At 41.6% G+C, this 17,615-nt stretch overlaps 2 protein-coding genes across 7 annotated transcripts in view; both read right to left on the bottom strand.

The window, feature by feature from the left end:
• Positions 1-367: 367 nt before the first annotated feature.
• Positions 368-9,259, bottom strand: habp2 (hyaluronan binding protein 2). Its single transcript, XM_053864875.1, has 13 exons — positions 9,065-9,259; positions 8,972-8,999; positions 8,810-8,899; positions 8,622-8,732; positions 5,103-5,219; positions 4,642-4,758; positions 4,398-4,569; positions 2,878-2,969; positions 2,573-2,822; positions 2,363-2,505; positions 2,157-2,294; positions 1,265-1,410; positions 368-1,200 (listed from the first exon to the last, which is right to left on the bottom strand). Exons 1-13 carry the CDS (start codon positions 9,242-9,244, stop codon positions 1,042-1,044), a joined length of 1,743 nt encoding a protein of 580 aa, XP_053720850.1. The 5' UTR covers positions 9,245-9,259; the 3' UTR covers positions 368-1,041.
• Positions 9,260-14,262: 5,003 nt separating this feature from the next.
• dnmbp (dynamin binding protein) overlaps positions 14,263-17,615 on the bottom strand; it is a 44,996-nt gene continuing 41,643 nt past the window's right edge. For all 6 annotated transcript variants that reach the window (XM_053864734.1, XM_053864733.1, XM_053864735.1 and 3 more), the window contains 4 exons: positions 16,725-16,907; positions 16,451-16,649; positions 15,662-16,290; positions 14,263-14,986 (listed from right to left, as the gene is read on the bottom strand). In XM_053864734.1, coding sequence (XP_053720709.1) covers positions 14,801-14,986; positions 15,662-16,290; positions 16,451-16,649; positions 16,725-16,907 — 1,197 coding nt within the window. In that variant the 3' untranslated portion in view covers positions 14,263-14,800. The remainder of the gene's footprint in view (positions 14,987-15,661; positions 16,291-16,450; positions 16,650-16,724; positions 16,908-17,615) is intronic.

Genomic DNA, 17,615 nt, shown 5'->3' with positions numbered 1-17,615 from the left:
TTTTTTTTATGTGATGTACCTGTACCTTGGCATCTCTCGCTTTGCAGTACTTCCAAAGCTACAGCCATCTGACCATTCAAGCAAGCACAGGCCTGATTGTTATGTTGCCTGCCTAGTGGGACCATCGGAGAATAATGTATTTATTTCAAACTCCTTGTTTTACCAAGTTTGCCTCTGATTTTTGACTTGTCTTGTTCCGTTCTAATTCGAATTAAGTTCAAGGTAACTCTCACTATTCACATTATTTATTACATACACATTACATACATACATACAAATATATATATATATATATATATATATATATATATATATATATATATATATATATATATATATATATATATATATATATATATATTAATTTATTTATTTTTTTTTTTTCGAGGAAAGCGGCAGACTTAATTTAGAAAATTTTAAAACATTGGAAACCCTTTTTGTTTTTAATAAAAACAAAGTTCACAGTCATCCTCATTCACATCGTTTTCAATTAGATTTTCACATTATGACACATTATTTAAAGATATGGATGCAAAGGCTTACATGATATTCTTGTGAACCCAAGGTCATCAAATGAGGGTCAATTCAGTCCGTCAAGAAGGTTGGCTGCAGGGATTTTTAATGTCCAGCAGGTGTCAGTATCCAGTGACACAGTGTCAACACAGTGTGTCATTGAGTCTAATCGCTATATGATGATTCAATTACCCATCACTATTGAGTTCCATTGAAAATGTATCGGCTGTAAATTTTATTGCGATCAAATCTATTTGGAGATAAAAATTTCAACGTCACAAATGTGATGACCAACAGTCAAGCTAGTAACAATGCTGGATCCCCACAGAATGCCGTAAGTGGAATGCGGTGCCTCGAGACAATAGCCACAGGTCAAGCCGCTCAATGAGACGTTGCTAGTGGTGTTTTCTTCACCAGACATTGGTCGACATGAGTCTGTAAAATCTGCACGTTTACAGGTTGCATTTCTCGTTCATTTCAGAGTTCAACATACTGTATCTAGGTTTTCTAAAGCATTGTTCAGCTTCTTTATTGGATCAGATAATGAGATATCCACTCAGTAAATCTCCTGACGTTGGCATAGACTCCAGGCTTGTACTTTTTGCCGCACCCATCGCCCCAGCTGACCACTCCGACAAGATAGTGTGTTCCATCCTTCTCACAAACCAGAGGGCCCCCAGAGTCGCCCTGCAGGAGCAACAATGTCATTGCATTGGTACTGACATAGTGGACAAATGATAATGCAACGGACCTGGCAGGAGTCTACACCTCCTTTCAAGTTTCCTGCACAGAACATGCTGTCGTCCAGGGCCTTGCCGTAGACGTGGGGGGCCTGGCACTTCTCCTGGGAGATCAAGACAACCTGAGTGTCGAGCAGCTGATTGGTCCCGTATTTCTCTAGAGCCAAAGACACATGGAAAGAGTATGGAAGTTAAAGAAATGCTTTTGTACTTACAATTACGTCATCATCTGCCACTACAAATTCCTAGCTGTTTCAGTCAGAAGAGTCTGGATTGTAGTGGTTCATGCAAACAGGCATTTAGCTTTCAATTGCCCACATAAATGGTCATGTGATGAATGTAAGAAGAAATCAGAAGCAATGTTATATAACGTGTGGAAGTCTTGTGATTATAACATACTAAACAAACATTCACTCTACAAAAAGATCAGAAAAAAATCACTAAATTGTATCCCACCAGTCTTGAGATTCTGAACACGAGGATATACTAGCTAGGACTGCTCAGAGAAATTCAAAATCCTGAGAGATTCACCTCCATTTGGGTTGAATCGTAAGGCTAGACTGGATCAATGAAGTACTAATCCACAGCTGTCAAATGAGAACGAAACATAATGATTGAAGTTAGAGCAAAAGTATCTACAGTAGAGGAATAACAATAACAAATGTCTGCAAAGATCATGGGAGTGGGTGACGGGGTAGAAAACAGTTTGCTTCTGGACTGCCTCAAATAATATACTTGAAATCACTAAGAAAAAGGAATTATACTTGAAGTGAAGTGAATTATCTGTCTAAACTAGATAGCCATGAATACATGAAGTTTTTTCGTGTTGGTATATTTGCGATTCTTCCAGCAATCGTGGGTGTTATGCCCCTAGAATGGTGTCCTCTGACCAGGGTTACTCACGTGTTTCGGTGACTCCCCAACCAGATATAACACACTCACTCCCGTTGTGAAAGGGTTGGCTTGGGAGGCACGCCGTCTTGACAAAGCGAGTTTCTTGTGCACATAATGGCTTGTCTGTGAATCTCAGCTTCAGCATGGCTGCTCAGGAGACAGGAGTCAAAGGTTAGAGGTCAGAGCTCTGACAGGGTCCAGTTGGGCTGTCTCACCGATATCATTGTGCAGAGCAAAGGGGCTCTCCCTATAATCTTCATGCAGAAAGGCTCTCTCCACAGGAATCACCTGTTTGTAGTGTTCACTTTTCACAAGGTCGACTCCTCCCATCATCACCTGCATCTCTACTCCACTCTTACTGAAAACAAAGATCCAATTTTACATTGAAAACAAGGGTGTCCCGACGCGTCGTGTATGGACCTTACATGCAGTGTGCAGCAGTAAGCACCCAGCAAGAATCCAGCAGGGTGCCGCCACAAATATGGCTGAAGGGTCCTTGACTATTTAAATCTCGAGTTTGCAAGGACACCTGCCATGGATGAGCCCCAGGGAGCGATTTCTTCCCACCAAAGATCCTGGCAGAACGAGAAGGCTGGGGCCTGCCACACTGAGAGAAGGCATGTGGCTTGGTTGGTGCTGGACTGCTTTCATAGATGGTTGGTGCTGTGGCTGGAACTGGGACAGAAGGCAAGTGAAGTGAGATGTTTGGACCCAGACTGTGTCAGCTCACCTTTTGAACATTTCCTGACGTCACAGTAATTCCACCTCAGGTTACCATTCAAGGAGTAAAAACACCAGGGCTGGTCGTCTCCGTCAGGGTTTCTGTAATAAGACGAGACCTCAGCGCAGCATGAGCACAAGTGCATGTCTTGATCAAAGGATGGCTAAAAAGTAGTTATTCACTCTTAAACACTTTCATATTACACTGAATTCATTTTTTGAAAGTTTAACCTCTCCAGCTATAAATGATAGTTAAATTATAAAATTATAATTGAATTATAAATAAATCAAAATAAGATTCAATCACTTTGATACAGTGACACTGTCCACAACTGTTTCTTTTCTTTTTTCCAAGTAAAATCCTTTGTCTCAACTGCAATTTTGGTTGACGGTAAAGGCTATTCCAGGTTCCAACTGACAGAGACAGAGACTACAGAAACAACTGTTTCCTCATGCCTATTTTCCAAAAGTATTAATATATAGTAAAAATATATACTTTTAGCACAATTTCAACTAAATGAATGGCCCTTCCACTGTGGTTGATGTTTCTATTGTAACATGACGCTGGGATCTCAGACAAAGTCAGCTGGATAGCATAGCACATATCAGTGTTTTCTAGTGGTGATCCTCTGGGAGTCTAGTCTCTTGTACTCATGGTGCAGAGCACTTCCAATCACATTCGCAGCATCTGCATCACTATTATCAGAACTGTTGTGGGCCCAGGAGCCGTGACTCTTTGTACGTGTGTGGGCTAGTTAAGAAAAATATACCATATGATAACAAATGTATTTAGTCAAGCAACAGTAATTCATCGACAAATGTTTGCTGACGTCAGCAAGTGAGTAAGTGACCTGGTTTCTGTGCATTTTTTGTTGTATGCGGACCTGGACTCTAGCTCTGGCAACTTATTCAGCTAAATCCCATTAGCTTGTTTTCATGAAAGCATAACATTTTGGACCGTATTTCCCTCACTCTCGACAACTCTCCTCTGTTTTGATTTGGTTCAGCGTTGTCTGTTCCAGTGCTGTCCCACCATTGTCAGTCTTTCTGAGCAAAATATTGTGATCTACTGAACACCCAATGGCATGATTGATGCAATATAGAAGAATTTCATGACTTTCTCCCTTATTTCTTTTTCAGACATGTTTAAAGGGGGTTAATCTTTGGTTTGTTCTTATTGTTTGTTGATGCCTGTTGGTCATAAAATTCGACGGCAGGGACTGGTTGAAATGCTCATTGGTCTATGTGCAACTCCTTGCTGTTACTGTCGTGCACTTAATGTTGGGTGAAGTTGGGTGTATTTCCTGTCGTCAGAGGGAACACACGCGGAGGTGAAATCCTGTGATATTCCAGAGGACGGCATTTTTACAGGACGTTTCCTCATGTGGGGCAGTAACAGCAGTACTCAAGCACGCCACTTGTTCTCCTGTGATGGTCCCCAAATGATGGTCAAAACAAACAGTACTTAGAATTGAAACACACAATCATGGCTTACCGACGTCAGCTCTTTGCAAGAAGGCAACAAGATACCTGCAATAATTGTGAGGTCCCAGTCCATCAAAGCCGGCATACTGCTGGAAAGGATCTTGACCTTTCTGCAAGATGAAGTAGGCGTTCCAGTCCAGACAGTCTTCCCTGTCCACTGTCATGCTTGCCATGCCACGATAAGATTCCCCATTGCCCTCATAGCAATCATTTGGTCCTGGAAATGCATGGTGTAGGTGAGTTGATATCTTTCGAGACTCTAAATTTAGAGAAAAAGAAATTCACTTGCCAACTTCACAGTACTTTCCACTGAATCCTACTGGACAGTGACAGTGGAAGGAAGAAGGTTTGGGCCCCTTCGAGCAGCTGCCTCCATTCTGACATGGATTGGGTCTGCAGGGGGCGGCTGTTGACATGAGTCAGTTTGGTTTTAGTAGATGGTGTGAAATGAGGAAGTACCAACATCTCTGAGCTTTCCCTGCCAGTGCTAAGGTGTTTTTGAAGGATTATGATGCAGTAACAGTGGGCTTAGCTCTGGTGACCGAAAGGACAGGGGAGAACTTTGTAAAGCAATAATAAACAGAGCATTGAGATGATGAGGGACTCACAGCATCATGAAGAGGAGGACTTCAACACTTGAAACACATGAGCGAGTCAGGAAAGTTGGATTTGGACATTAGTTGCTCTTTAATTACATGCAGATGTGTTGGATCTGGGCATCGCAGTGTCATCGGACTATCAACAACGTACCTTTTCTGCAGTTGGGGGGTCTGAAAGGAGGCTTGCATTTGCATTCATAATACGGTGCAGCTGTCGTGAAAACGCAGGTTCCTTGGCCACAAGTGACACCCTTGCAAACGTCCTTCACTGCAAAACAGTATTACATTAGAAATAAATGGTCGGCGACAAATAAAATGAGCTAAGTATGTCACATTCTTGCCTTTCAACACCGTGATGCTTCTACAGCAGTTAACCGAAAATATGTATCCAAACTTTTAAAATGAAACCAGTCCATGTATCTACAGTCAAGACTCATCAGAACTTTACACCTGTTTCAGCCAGATGGACTTCCACGACAAGGATCAGGACTGGTTAACCAGTCGAGAGCGAACTTTCACTTCGTCTGCAGCAGACAGAGGAATTTGTTTGGTCTCAGATGGAATTAATCGAAGAGGAGTTTTAAAGACTGATAGTATTTGAATCTTTTTGTAAACCTGACAATATTGATCATTTATTGGGGACCTGGATGTTTGCCTTACTTTTTTCCTGTGTTTTTCTGGACTGAACATTGGATTATTTGAGGAGTGGATAATTCCATAAGAGTGTTGTGTTGCTGTGAACCTACAACAAGTGAACTAAGTGAACTAGAAAGTAAATTCTGAAATGGCATAAATGAGGCAAAGAAAACAAGGAAAAAGGAAAAAAAAAGTCAAAGCAAGCACTCAGTTATTCATTAGTGTTAAATGATTCTTCAATGCAAGTGAAGAGCTACTTCAATTAAAAAGGCACAAAATACAGCAAAATTGCATTTTGAATTTTCCTCCACTTCTGTCTCCAACTATTATTTGTTCTACGAATGAAGCAGGCAGTTCATTCTGCCTCTCACGTCTGAGGTTTGTTTATTTGAGCTCTAACTGAGCTCTTCAATCTCCTTGACTTGTATATTTTCATTGCAAACACTGCTTGTGGGATTTCGTCTTATATTTCACAGAAATTGAGGAGGAGAGCATGGTGATTTGATGGACTGTGTCGTCTGCTAAGGCGTGCTGCTGACAGGCAGCAGTAACATTAAACAGGAGCCTGTTCTTGCACTGCAAAACTCCATGGAACAGAAGATGTGTATGTCAGTCCATCATGCGTGGGGGCCGCATGGAGCAAGTCACTGTGACTTGATGGGCTGTAAATAGATATACTGCTGTAAACAGAATACATAGAATGAATGGAGCACCATACTCCGTTCCCCAACCTACTTTTGTGTGGCCCTGCCAATGCATCAACATGCAATGCGGAAGGCTGCCTTTTTTGTCAATATACGATGCAAAAAGCAACTTTCCCAACATCAATATATGATGCCCTGGGTGAAGGATGTGTTACAACACAATGGGTTAAATGAAGTCAGATCTGTGACTCTTGCTTTTCCACAGCTGCCAGGGACGATGGACAAGTCGCTCTGGAGTAAATCAGAAATCATTTCGGGTCACTATGAAACATGGCAGCTTAGTTTGTCCGCTCCTCCGAAGAACGATAAACTTGGCCCCTTTTCATTGTCAAAAATAACAGACACCTAGATTAGATTCGAAAACAAGCGGGGCAGATATGGGGAAGAAAGTCAATCAGGAAAGCCACTGCAGAACAATCATTGAACGAACAAGACGTGGATGCGGGCCCGGCCATGTCAACGGCAGACGGCGCTAATCCATAACAAGACGTGAGTTTGCAGAAAGATTTAGCTGAAATAAGAGACTTTTGCAAAGAAATGAACATATGGCTGTCTGATATCAAACAAGATTTCAACAGCCTATGGGAGAGAATGGAGGTTGCAGTGGCTCGAGTGGATGGGGCAGAAACACATATCCTCAACAACAAAAATCTTCGGCACAAACTGGCTAAAATGCAATGAACAATGCAATGAACCAACTGGAAAATAAACTAATAGATCCAGCGGGAAGAGCAAGACGCAATCTGAGGAGATATAATATTCCAGAAGGCACAGCAGGAATTTCACTACTGAGAAAGACTGGTGAGGAAGCTGGAGCTCCACAGAGCTCCATATTGAGAGAGTACATCGAGCACTGGCACCAAGACCTATGGGAGAGACAGGAGACAAACCTTGCTCTATAATTATCGGATTCCATCGTTACCAAACTAAAGAGGACATCTTGCGCTGAGCGTGGGGATAGAAGCAGGTGTACCTGGCTGGAAGACAGATATTTGACACTACTCTGATTCGATATATTAGAAGAAAAATTTGGATTGAGAAGGACGATTTTTTTATATGATGTTTATAGATGCAACAATTTGTCACAAAAAAGTTCTGCAGATTAATGAAGAGCAGAGACATTTTATCGAAATTTGTTAGAAGAAAACCTCTGGAGAGATTTAAAAGAAAATCTCAGTCATGTATAAAGCAGAACAGGACTTAGGAAACATTCTAGTGATCATATTTAGGAGAAATGGGAAGGTGAAGGAACAGTCACTGGGAATGTTACAATCACTGGAAATGTACAAGTTCACAGGTTTGGAAAGAGTTCAGTTGGAAAAAAAAAATCTCACTATGGCAACAACACATCCTTTTGTGGGGTATGTGGCAATGGGTTTATTTGGGTATATTTGTTTTGTGGAAAGCGCTCCACGAGGCACGACAGAAGGTTCTCGGATTCCATTTGAATTTTGAATTTATGGTTCTTTGTTTCTGCTACTTACTACCCAGGAGCTGACCATATCAGATGAATACACAATTGAAGAAATGGCTGTCAAGAGAAGCGCCAACTTTGGCCTCATGGACAGATATTATGTTGGATATATACAAAATGGAAAAACTAACGGCTGCCGTCAAATATAAAATCTAACCTTTTCAAACTGAGATGGAAAAATATATTTCTTAGAGATTGTGTGACAGTTCTCTAGATGGAAAACACTGTTAACTGTCCTCCCTTTATTTATTTATTTATTTTTTTATGTACATGTGTTGCATAAAAGTTCCATAAATCGCATCAAACCTGTATGTGTTTATTAACAATGCCAATACAAAAAAAGAAATCATTTCATCTACATGCTTCGTGCATATGTTGCCACATGCATGTACTGCACAACATGTGTTCATTAAGATAATAATGCGAAATGCTGAATTAATTTACTTCCTTCTCGCATTACATCACTCCTCTGCCCAAATGCAGACAAGTCTCACCTGCATCACTGGAGCTAATGAGGAGGGGTGGGCTAAATTGCAGGTCCAATTGAAATGATTTTTTTTTTTTTTTTTTTTGCTGGGAAAAAAAGAAAAAAAAAAGATTTGAAAAGAAAAATCTAAACTCAGAGAAGCTTTGGGTTTAGTGTTTCAAAGCAGAACGGATCATCCTTGTTCATCCTCTGTAAATATTAGCAATGGATAAACAAAGCCTCATGGAGCAGAGTCCAGAACATGGCAACAGTTGACTGAGATCATTTCATCGCTGCTCATAGAAGGTTATAATGAAGAAGGATCCTATGATGCGTGAATGTAATTCTGACAGAAGGTCACTCGCTAAGCAAAGACAGAGATCACCCCACCTGTCTGGCACATTTTGCCAGTGTAAGGCTCAGGACACAAGCAAACAAAGCCACTCTCATGTGTGGTGTCGCAGCTGCCTCCATTTAAACAGGGATTGGAGTCACACTTGCCTGCATGAGTGACAGACATGAGTGGTTATTTGCAGAGTCAAATGCCACCATTCTGTGACCATTGCAGCCAGACTTACTTTGGACATCCAGGAGATCGTACAGCCAGTCACCCGGATCGATAACGACATCGGTTGGGCTCCCAGTCACGTAATCGTAATACACATAATCTGCCAGAAATTTGAGTTGGGTTATTGTCAGGTGTTACTCCTGGGGATGAGGAATGGAGTGAAGTGAGGCACCTTCATATACATTTGTCCCTGCGTCCACCTGCAACAGAATTCCATTATCATCCAGCTTCTGAAGGCCATGTTTTTCTACAGCAATAAACTCACAGTCACGAATTCCTGTCCAAAAGCAGCTGACGCACACAGCTGTATCAACAGAGCAGCAAAAACCCCCATGGTCCTCCTTCGCTGACTTCTGCTCTTGTGAAGAGAACCTCCACTGTGCCTGCAGAGTGATCCCCTACATAGTTCATTGATTTGGGCAGAGTCCAGTGCTGATCTATACATGTCGTACCCTTCTGACCTTTGGCTTCACAAAACTAACATTTCACAATCGTTGAACATCATTGCGACCACTCTCTGCACCTGAATGTTCTGGTTCCACTTCCTGATGTCTGATACTCTTCAACAGGTCAGTTCTCCACAATGAGGAATTCTCAAAATCAAAATCGCAACAGCCAAAATGGAAACACAATTACTACTATTCGTTGTTGATTGGACAAATTGCACAACCTGATTGCATTTTGTGTATGCAACCATGGCAACCCTCACTGTTGTCGAGGAGTATTTTAATGCTGGACACACTTGCAAAGTAATCACTGATATATTGGAACTATTTGAAGATTGAAGAGCCGTCTGAGGGAAGCAGGATGGGGATCACTGTGAAGCGTGGCGTGCTGATGTCCTTATTCAAGCTATTGAATGGGACGGGTTTGAGAACGTGTTGCATATGTACAAGATGTACATGCAACCTGACTACATGTGGCATGTAGACGGTTCCAATAAACCGAAACCCTTTGGCCTGTCCCTGTCCAGTTGGATTGATGAGTTTTCCAGAAGAGTCATGTGGCTTGTTTGTGGGGCAACTAGCAACAATCCATTTGTTATTGCTCATCATTACCTGAATTGTGTCAAGGACGTTGGTGTGATCCATGTGAGACAAAGAACTGACTTTGGGACAGAAAGTGGGATCATGGCAGCAATACAGCGCACCCTCCGCCATGACCATACCGACTACTGTGCAGGCGCTTCAGCTCACACTGTTATCAATCACGAGCAGTCAATAACGTCAGTAGAAATAGATGATGGAATCAGATCACTGCAGACCCAAAAGTCTCAAGGGCCAGGTGGCTTTATGAGTGTCATGTGTTATTTGTTACTCAGTTATCCCCTGTTTTGTCAATAGTTTTTGTAGATTCTTTTAAAACTAGACATTTTCCAAGCACTCTGGATCAGGCATGCGTCACACTCATGGCAAAAAAAAGACAAGGATCCTACTATCTGTGCTTCATATAGGTCTGTTTCTGTGATGAATAATGATTGTAAAATTCTATACATTATATTGGCCAGGCGTAATCTCCTGATCAGACTGCATTTTTAAAACAGAGGCATATTTTTTCGGCATTAGGCAACTATTGAATGTCATTTATAACAAAAATGAATCTGAAAGTCTTATCGTGCAGGAGGCCAAAAAGGCATTTCATAGAATAGAGTGGGAATATCTTTGTGAAACAATGAAAAAAAGATTTAGAAATAACTTCACCTCTTTGGTCAAATTATTAAATTCCAATCCTACAGCTGCTGTTCCAACAAATAAAAGATAATCGAAACCATTCACTCGGCAGGCATGTCCTCTTCACCCTGTTGTTTTAGTCATCAAGCCTCTTGCTCTCACTTTAAGAGCTGACAAATCCTTGACAGGTATACAGAGAGGAGATAAAGAACCCTAAGTGTTCTTATATGCCGATGATTTGCTCATTTATATATCATAAACAGAGACAGTAATTCCAAAAACTCTAGAGTAGTTATAACGCTTTGGGGAAATATCAGGGTATAAACTGAACCTTAAAGAAAGTCAGCAGACATTAAAAATGTAGTAGTGACAAAGGTACCTTTTAAAGTGTCAACTGAAGATTTTACTTACTTGGGTGAATCAGAATCACAAAAACTTTATTAATCCCCAAGGGAAATTATGTTTGTAACATGCTCTGTACTCAACATATCACAATAAATTAAAAAGAAATAATATTATCATAAAGTGCAAAAACAGAGCTACGGTAACTAAAAATTTTAGAGCCCTATTTCAACATAGTTTTATAAAACTATTCAAGCAGATTGAAGACGATCTTTCCGTTTGGTACACGCTATTCCTGTCCTGCAGAGTTAGTTGAATTAAAAATGTTGGTGCTTCCAAAGTTTGATATTTATTATTACCAATATTCATCCCTGTTCATTCTTTAAACAGCTAGATTCAATATTATTAACATACAATTGGAATGGTAAACCCCTGCGCCTGCGTAAAGAAAGTTTACAAAAGAGCCTACAGAGAAAGGAGGAATGGCACTGGCTAATTTCCGACGATATTGCTGGGCAGCCAACTTGCATGCCACGTCATATTGGATTTTCCATCACCTGGATAAAAACTGCCAGCCTGGGTGAGAATGGAAACATGTGTCTCAAACTCTCTTTCAATCCCTGCTTTAATCGGTACAAATACAGTAGGTCAAACGTTAGTCCAACAGTATGTAAGTAGATTTAAATATATATCCAGTTCTGGAAACATTTCAAACTTCATGGCATGTGCCTATTCAGTCCTGTGGCATTTGATCACACATTTAAACCCTCATTGCAGGACTCATTGTTCAGTATCTGGCACGGTAAAGTTTTAGATATTACGATTTTTTCATTGAAAATATGTTTGCTTCATTTGAGCAACTGGCAAAAAAGTATGTACTGTCAACATTCCATTAAACCAGAGAACACAATTATTGACATTATCATCAGAGCCGACCCAAATGCCAAATGTTCACGCTCAAATATTTTGGATCTGATGTCCTCACTTTTACTACTCTGCTGGCGAGCAGGTTAATACTTTTGAAGTGGAAAGATGATGCTCCACCCTCACAGTCATACTGGGTACGAGATGTGGTGTTTAACTTGAAACTTGAAAAGATTAGATGTGAGGTTAAGAATCTTTTTTTTTTTAATCAAACATGGGAGTCTTTCTTAATTTGTTTTTGATAAACCAACAATAGTGCTTGAGTAGCTAGAAGATGAGTATGAAGATGGAACTCTCAAGTGCTTTTTTTCTCTTTCATTGGTATACAGTTTCGTTTCATCTTTTCCACTTTTCTCTCTCTATTTTTTGTTTACCAGCTCTGGAAAGTCTGCTTCTGTTGTATTGTATCATTATTGTGCGAGTGATTGTGAGTGACAGCAGGAGAGGAGGGAGCAGGGGTTTAGTTTCTTTTTATTTTATTTTTATTTATGTTATTTAATATTTTTTGTGATGTGTATAATTAGTTCAGAAGAGAAAATTAAATTAACAGAACATTGACAGAAAATACACAACAAATGAAAGCTTTTTTTTAACTCGCCAGGAGCATAAAACCATCCTCCGGGGTCTCAGTTGGCGCTGGTTCAACGCTACAAGGCACTTGCGTCAGCAATTGGATAGCCTCTCACATACGGCCGGGGAGTGGGTGCCTGCACACCTAACTTTCCTTGACTTGAGCTGGAACCACCTTTCTTCACCACACCTACCCTAACAGCCAACCACCCACCTGGTGAGCTTGCACAACGTGATGACAGCTTAATGGCAATACAGGTTTAGTTTAAGAGAAACCTTACCTGTATGGACTGCTTTCCAGTTCATCAACAGCAATGGGCTGCAGCTGCATCTGCGACAGCAAAACTAACCATTGACCGTTAGTGTTTGTTATATGTTCAGTGTAAAAGGCAAAAAAAAAACCCTCCAGGCTGGAACGCAGAAAACTCATCGTCCAAAATCAACACCCGATTTTAAATGACAATGTCAGCATTACAAAAATAAATAAATAAATAAAACTATATAAAATACCAGTAACTAAAAGTCATATCCGGACAGCACACAGACATATATATATATATATATATATATATGTATATATATATATATATATATATGGTACCTCGGTTCTCCACAATCCGTTCCAGACGGCCGTTCGAGAAGCGATTTGTACGAAATCTCAATAGATTTTTCCCATTACACTTAATGGAAAAAGAAATTATGCGTTCCAAGCCTTAAAATAGGCTTTCGTAGGAGTGAATGTAGTGTAGTGAGTGCCTGCTGCAGGTGTGCTGTTCGTCTATGTGTGTGGCCGCTGCATGTGGGAGGGGTTGCTGAGTGAGTGACGTCTCTCCAGAAGGGAAGAGGTGCCCGGTGCGTGTCCAGCTCTGAATGTACGGTTCTGTGCAGTTTGGCTGTGACAAAGTAATAAACCAAGTCACGCTCTGTCCCAGACTCTCCTCATCCCTGTCCCAGCTCCAGCCGACAACAGGACATCAAACTCTGGAGTGCGCGCTCCAGCCTCGGAGGTGTGGAGAGCGAGCACCTCCCCTGTGACACTCTACCACGGTCCAGTGTGGAGACAGGAAAGGTTTTACACCTCAATATGAAGAAAAAAACAGTCAGTCTGGACAACGGGACACATCTGCATACAGAGGCTGCGTTATACACAATAACAAAGCGCATCGTGGGTCAGCTGATCGGTCCGTGCGCGTTATGTTTTTCCGGCTTTTTTCGAGTTCTGGATTTTAGTTCGAAATCCGAACAAAAAAAATCTCGAACATCTGTTTGTTGGTCTGGCTCATAATCCTGTGACTGCTAAATCAGAATGATGTGGACTGCTTCATGACTGCCAGTGCAAGCTCAGTGAGGAGCAAGAACAAAAAGGTGCTGAAATTAGATCTGGAACTGGAAGTGACAGTCCATGACTGAATTCTATTACTTATAAACTGAATTTATATGGATATCATGGCCATAAAAGTATTCAATAATATCTGTATCCTCCAAAATAGACCTATGAGTGTAAGATATCAACTCCAGATCCTCTCATGGCTGTACAAAACAATCTCTCATTGCAGCACAAGATTAAGAATGTCAAGTACAGTAATCCACAGGACATTTAAAAATATGTTGTTGAAGTTCTTACATCACAACAATCTTTCAAAACAAGAGTGGAAGATTTTACATATAGACATATAGACCTTCTTTAATTCTGTCTGTCAAGAGATGCTAGTCATCATGCCTCTCTGCCTTCAAGTTAGCAAACCCTTGCTCTAAAATTCCCTCTTAAATAAAGCCGACAGAGGCACATATTCAGGTCACCAAATGACTGTAGCTTCTCTTGTGCTGCATCCAATACAGGGCTGGTGATGTGGAAGTACACAGTGAGGTGAGCTTTGAATGGTGTCTGTGGAGTAAAATCAAGAACTGTATACATTATATATTAAAGAAAATAAATGAACAGAGAAATACTGCAACATGTCAGTGAATCTGTTTTATTTATACACCGGCCATGTTAACAAATGGAGCAATAACACATTTTTTTTTTCATTGTAGGATGAAGAAGTCACTCTTTCACAGCGTCACTTGATCACTCTGTGAATGGTGACGTTGACAATCCAAACTCTTTCCCATGCCACCACAGACACTTCACACTGTTGGCACATAGGAATTGAGTGCCTCACACTGATTGTTGAGAATCAATATTTATTGAGATTCACTTGTTTAAACTCATTCCACAATATTTCCACTGTGATCTCAGACATTCATCTCTTCTGCCTCAGAGAAAGGGCAGATTCTGGTGCAATTCACAGGTTAATGATAGAAACAGACCAAGCAGGTCCAGCTCAGGAGGTATAAAAGAATATAAAAATAAATATAGGGATCTAAATTTAAAGATCAGACTCAGTCCTTCACTTCAAAATGCCAAGACAAACAAAACAATGGTTTGTTTTTGTGTGCTCGCAGGTTTGGCCTCTCACAGTAGGGACCTTGCAGTTGCACGTGCACAAAACCGTTCATGTGTATTCCGATTTTCGAATGTAGTTGGATGGCACGTAGCCTCGTCGACCGCCCACCTCCCCAAGCCACCACTCACTGTTGCCATTCATATCCTGGAACTCCAGAATCCGAAGCTGCTCGTTGGCAGAGATGCTCAGCTCATTGGCACATCGTGCAGTGAAGGAGTAGAGTGCATAGTAAATCTGGAAACAGGAGACAGAATAGTTGAGGATCATATTTTTGAAGACGTCCAACACAGGAGCTACATGAACAAAGAAAACACTGAAAACATCTGAGAAAACACTGTAAAATCTACATTCATCATAGGGTCAGTGGACCCTGTAGGTAGGGATGGCCCGGACATTCCACTGGCATCAAGACTTGAAAAAAACCGCTCGAGTGAAGAATGAAGTAGAGGTGGCGGTGCCATGAGGTACACAAATGAGACATGACGGGATAATCTAGACGTGCAAAGACGTCCATACTTACTGCTACTACTACTTCATACCAACTACGAATCAATGTTGGCCATGCCTTTCCCAACCATCAAAAGGAGTCAGTTCTGTGACACACTGGAGATCTGTCTCACTCTAAAGCTGGAGGACTTGTTCAATCAGGACAATAGAATGACTGAATGAATGTTTACCACAATCTCATCTCATGCATTGTAATAACATAATTACATTTGTAACCTCTAAGAGAAAAAAATCCTAATTGTGTAGGAATGGCAGTCTTGCAGTGCCTGTGCACCATGATGGTTAACTCATGCAGCGAAAACCCTACACTTAACTGATCATTTGCTGTGTTGGGAGTTTTTCAAAGGGATCTCAACTGTGTAAGAGTTCTGTCGGACATCAGAAAGGAAGCCCAACTCTCACCTGGTGGCCGTCGAGATCACTCTCCTGCTCTGCTTCTGGTTCGATATACTCCTCTCGAGAGTGAGGGTACTTTTTCTTCCGACCGTCGTCGCGGCTCTTCCTCTTCTGTGAGGCATAGATTCTGTCAGTTGTCCTGTTTGAAGAACAGGAGTCTGTCTCTGACAAGTCCAGGGTGTTTCTATGGGGACTAGAGTGACTCGTCTCATACGAGTCCCTGTGGCTGGTTGAGTGAAGATATGAAGCCTCCATCTGTCGGTGAGTGGGTGAGTGGTGCCGCGTACGCTCGTTGTGCTCCCTGCTGCGGTGTGGGGGGTTTCGGGGAGAGGAATTGATGGAGTTGCTCTGACTGATGGAGTCAGAGTTCATAGTGTCCTGCGGTTGACTCCGGCAGGAGGACGACGAGTCTGCAGAAGGTTGGGGGGATGAGTGGCTCTGCGTCACAGAGTAGGTGACGGTGGATGTCTCCTGGTTAAACATAAGTGTGTTGGTGCTGTTCTGGCGAGAGAAGACAGGCGAGGAGCCGCCATAACCCGACTCATTGGATGACTGGCTCTCAATGGAGACGTCAGAATGACTCCTGCGCGGGTTGTAGGGCTTGAGGAAGGAGCTGTATACAAAACCCTGCGCAACTGCAAAACAGAAAAAACTGTTAGAGACTTGAAACATTTCCACTCAAGCTGAAATAGCTGAGTAACGAATATCAAAGCACATCGGCAAAAAAAACAAACGAAACAGACGTTCCAACAGCACACTAATAACACTATTAACAGCTCTGGGAGACTGTCTCACCCCCAGTATCGATCAGCCATCGATTTTGGCTTCCCATAGGATCTTGCTGCTTTATAACGGCCACAAGGTCTCCTTCAAGAACGGAGACATCCAGGTCCTGTGTTGCGTTGAAGTTCCTCTCCGCCTGGAAGAGCTTGTCAGGCCCGTAGCGCATCAGGAGAGTCCCACGATGCTCATCCGTCTGCAGCATGCAGTTGGGCTGGAAGAGACAAGGACTTCATTTTAGCTTCGGTGACTTTCACGAGTGACTTGCAGGGATGAGCACGCCACTCACAGAACCCTGCAGCTGCTTCCTGGTACTCTGCTTCTCCAGCGTCTTTTTCTCAAACGGTTTCTTTGCGACTGTGGGGGGGTCTGTGTGGCAGAAGCTGAAGCTCTGCAGAAGTTGCAGCACACGAGTGAATTCCTCCTGGAACTGTGCTATCAGGTTCCCTTCTGTCTCCACTTTCCGAGCAAACTGAAGGAAGAGGAGAAGATCACAACTACAGTTCCACAGATAAACCACCACTGACACCAGTGTACTCACTAACTGACATCAGAGATATATTCCTTTTGTCCTGGTGCATTTACAGTAACAAAGTAAAAAATACTGCAATATGTGATTGAATGTGGCAAGTTTTTTTATTTTAAATCCCTTTGGACTTCTGAAATGTAATTTTTTTTTCATTATGTTTGCGAGTTGTTACTTCCAGACACGCTTTTCCACTGGATGTAAATAGATGAGCTTGCTAATGATCAAATACGGCCGAGCAATATCTCTTTGAAGTACCGTAAGCAGTGACTCAGTGAAGAGACACTGAGAGTCATGTGTGATGAGGACACCAGCTGGGACATTCAACTAAGGCTTCCTGATATGGTACAGAAAAGTAAGTAACTCTGCAAAGTACAGTATATAAACTCTTGGTCTACTGTGCTTAGTGTGGGATTCTCAGCCTAGTGATGAGTGATTTGACTCCAATACGTTAAACAATTTCTTTGACGTTGCCTCATTTTTGACTCAACTGTTCCACAATAAAAACACTGTAGTGAAAAACTCCAGATCTTTAACAGTGGTTAACCTGAAAGACTTAATTGAAATTTGAATTGCTAAACGAATAAACAAGTTGTTCCCGCAGACATCATAGTCTAGTGTGCAAAATACCGAGCAGCAGAACTTGGTTTTCTC

This window comes from Synchiropus splendidus, chromosome 5 (assembly GCF_027744825.2).
Source record: "Synchiropus splendidus isolate RoL2022-P1 chromosome 5, RoL_Sspl_1.0, whole genome shotgun sequence".
Lineage (NCBI taxonomy): Eukaryota > Metazoa > Chordata > Actinopteri > Syngnathiformes > Callionymidae > Synchiropus > Synchiropus splendidus.
The sequence above is the reverse complement of the archived record's forward strand: the minus strand, read 5'-3'. Positions and strand labels throughout refer to the sequence as shown.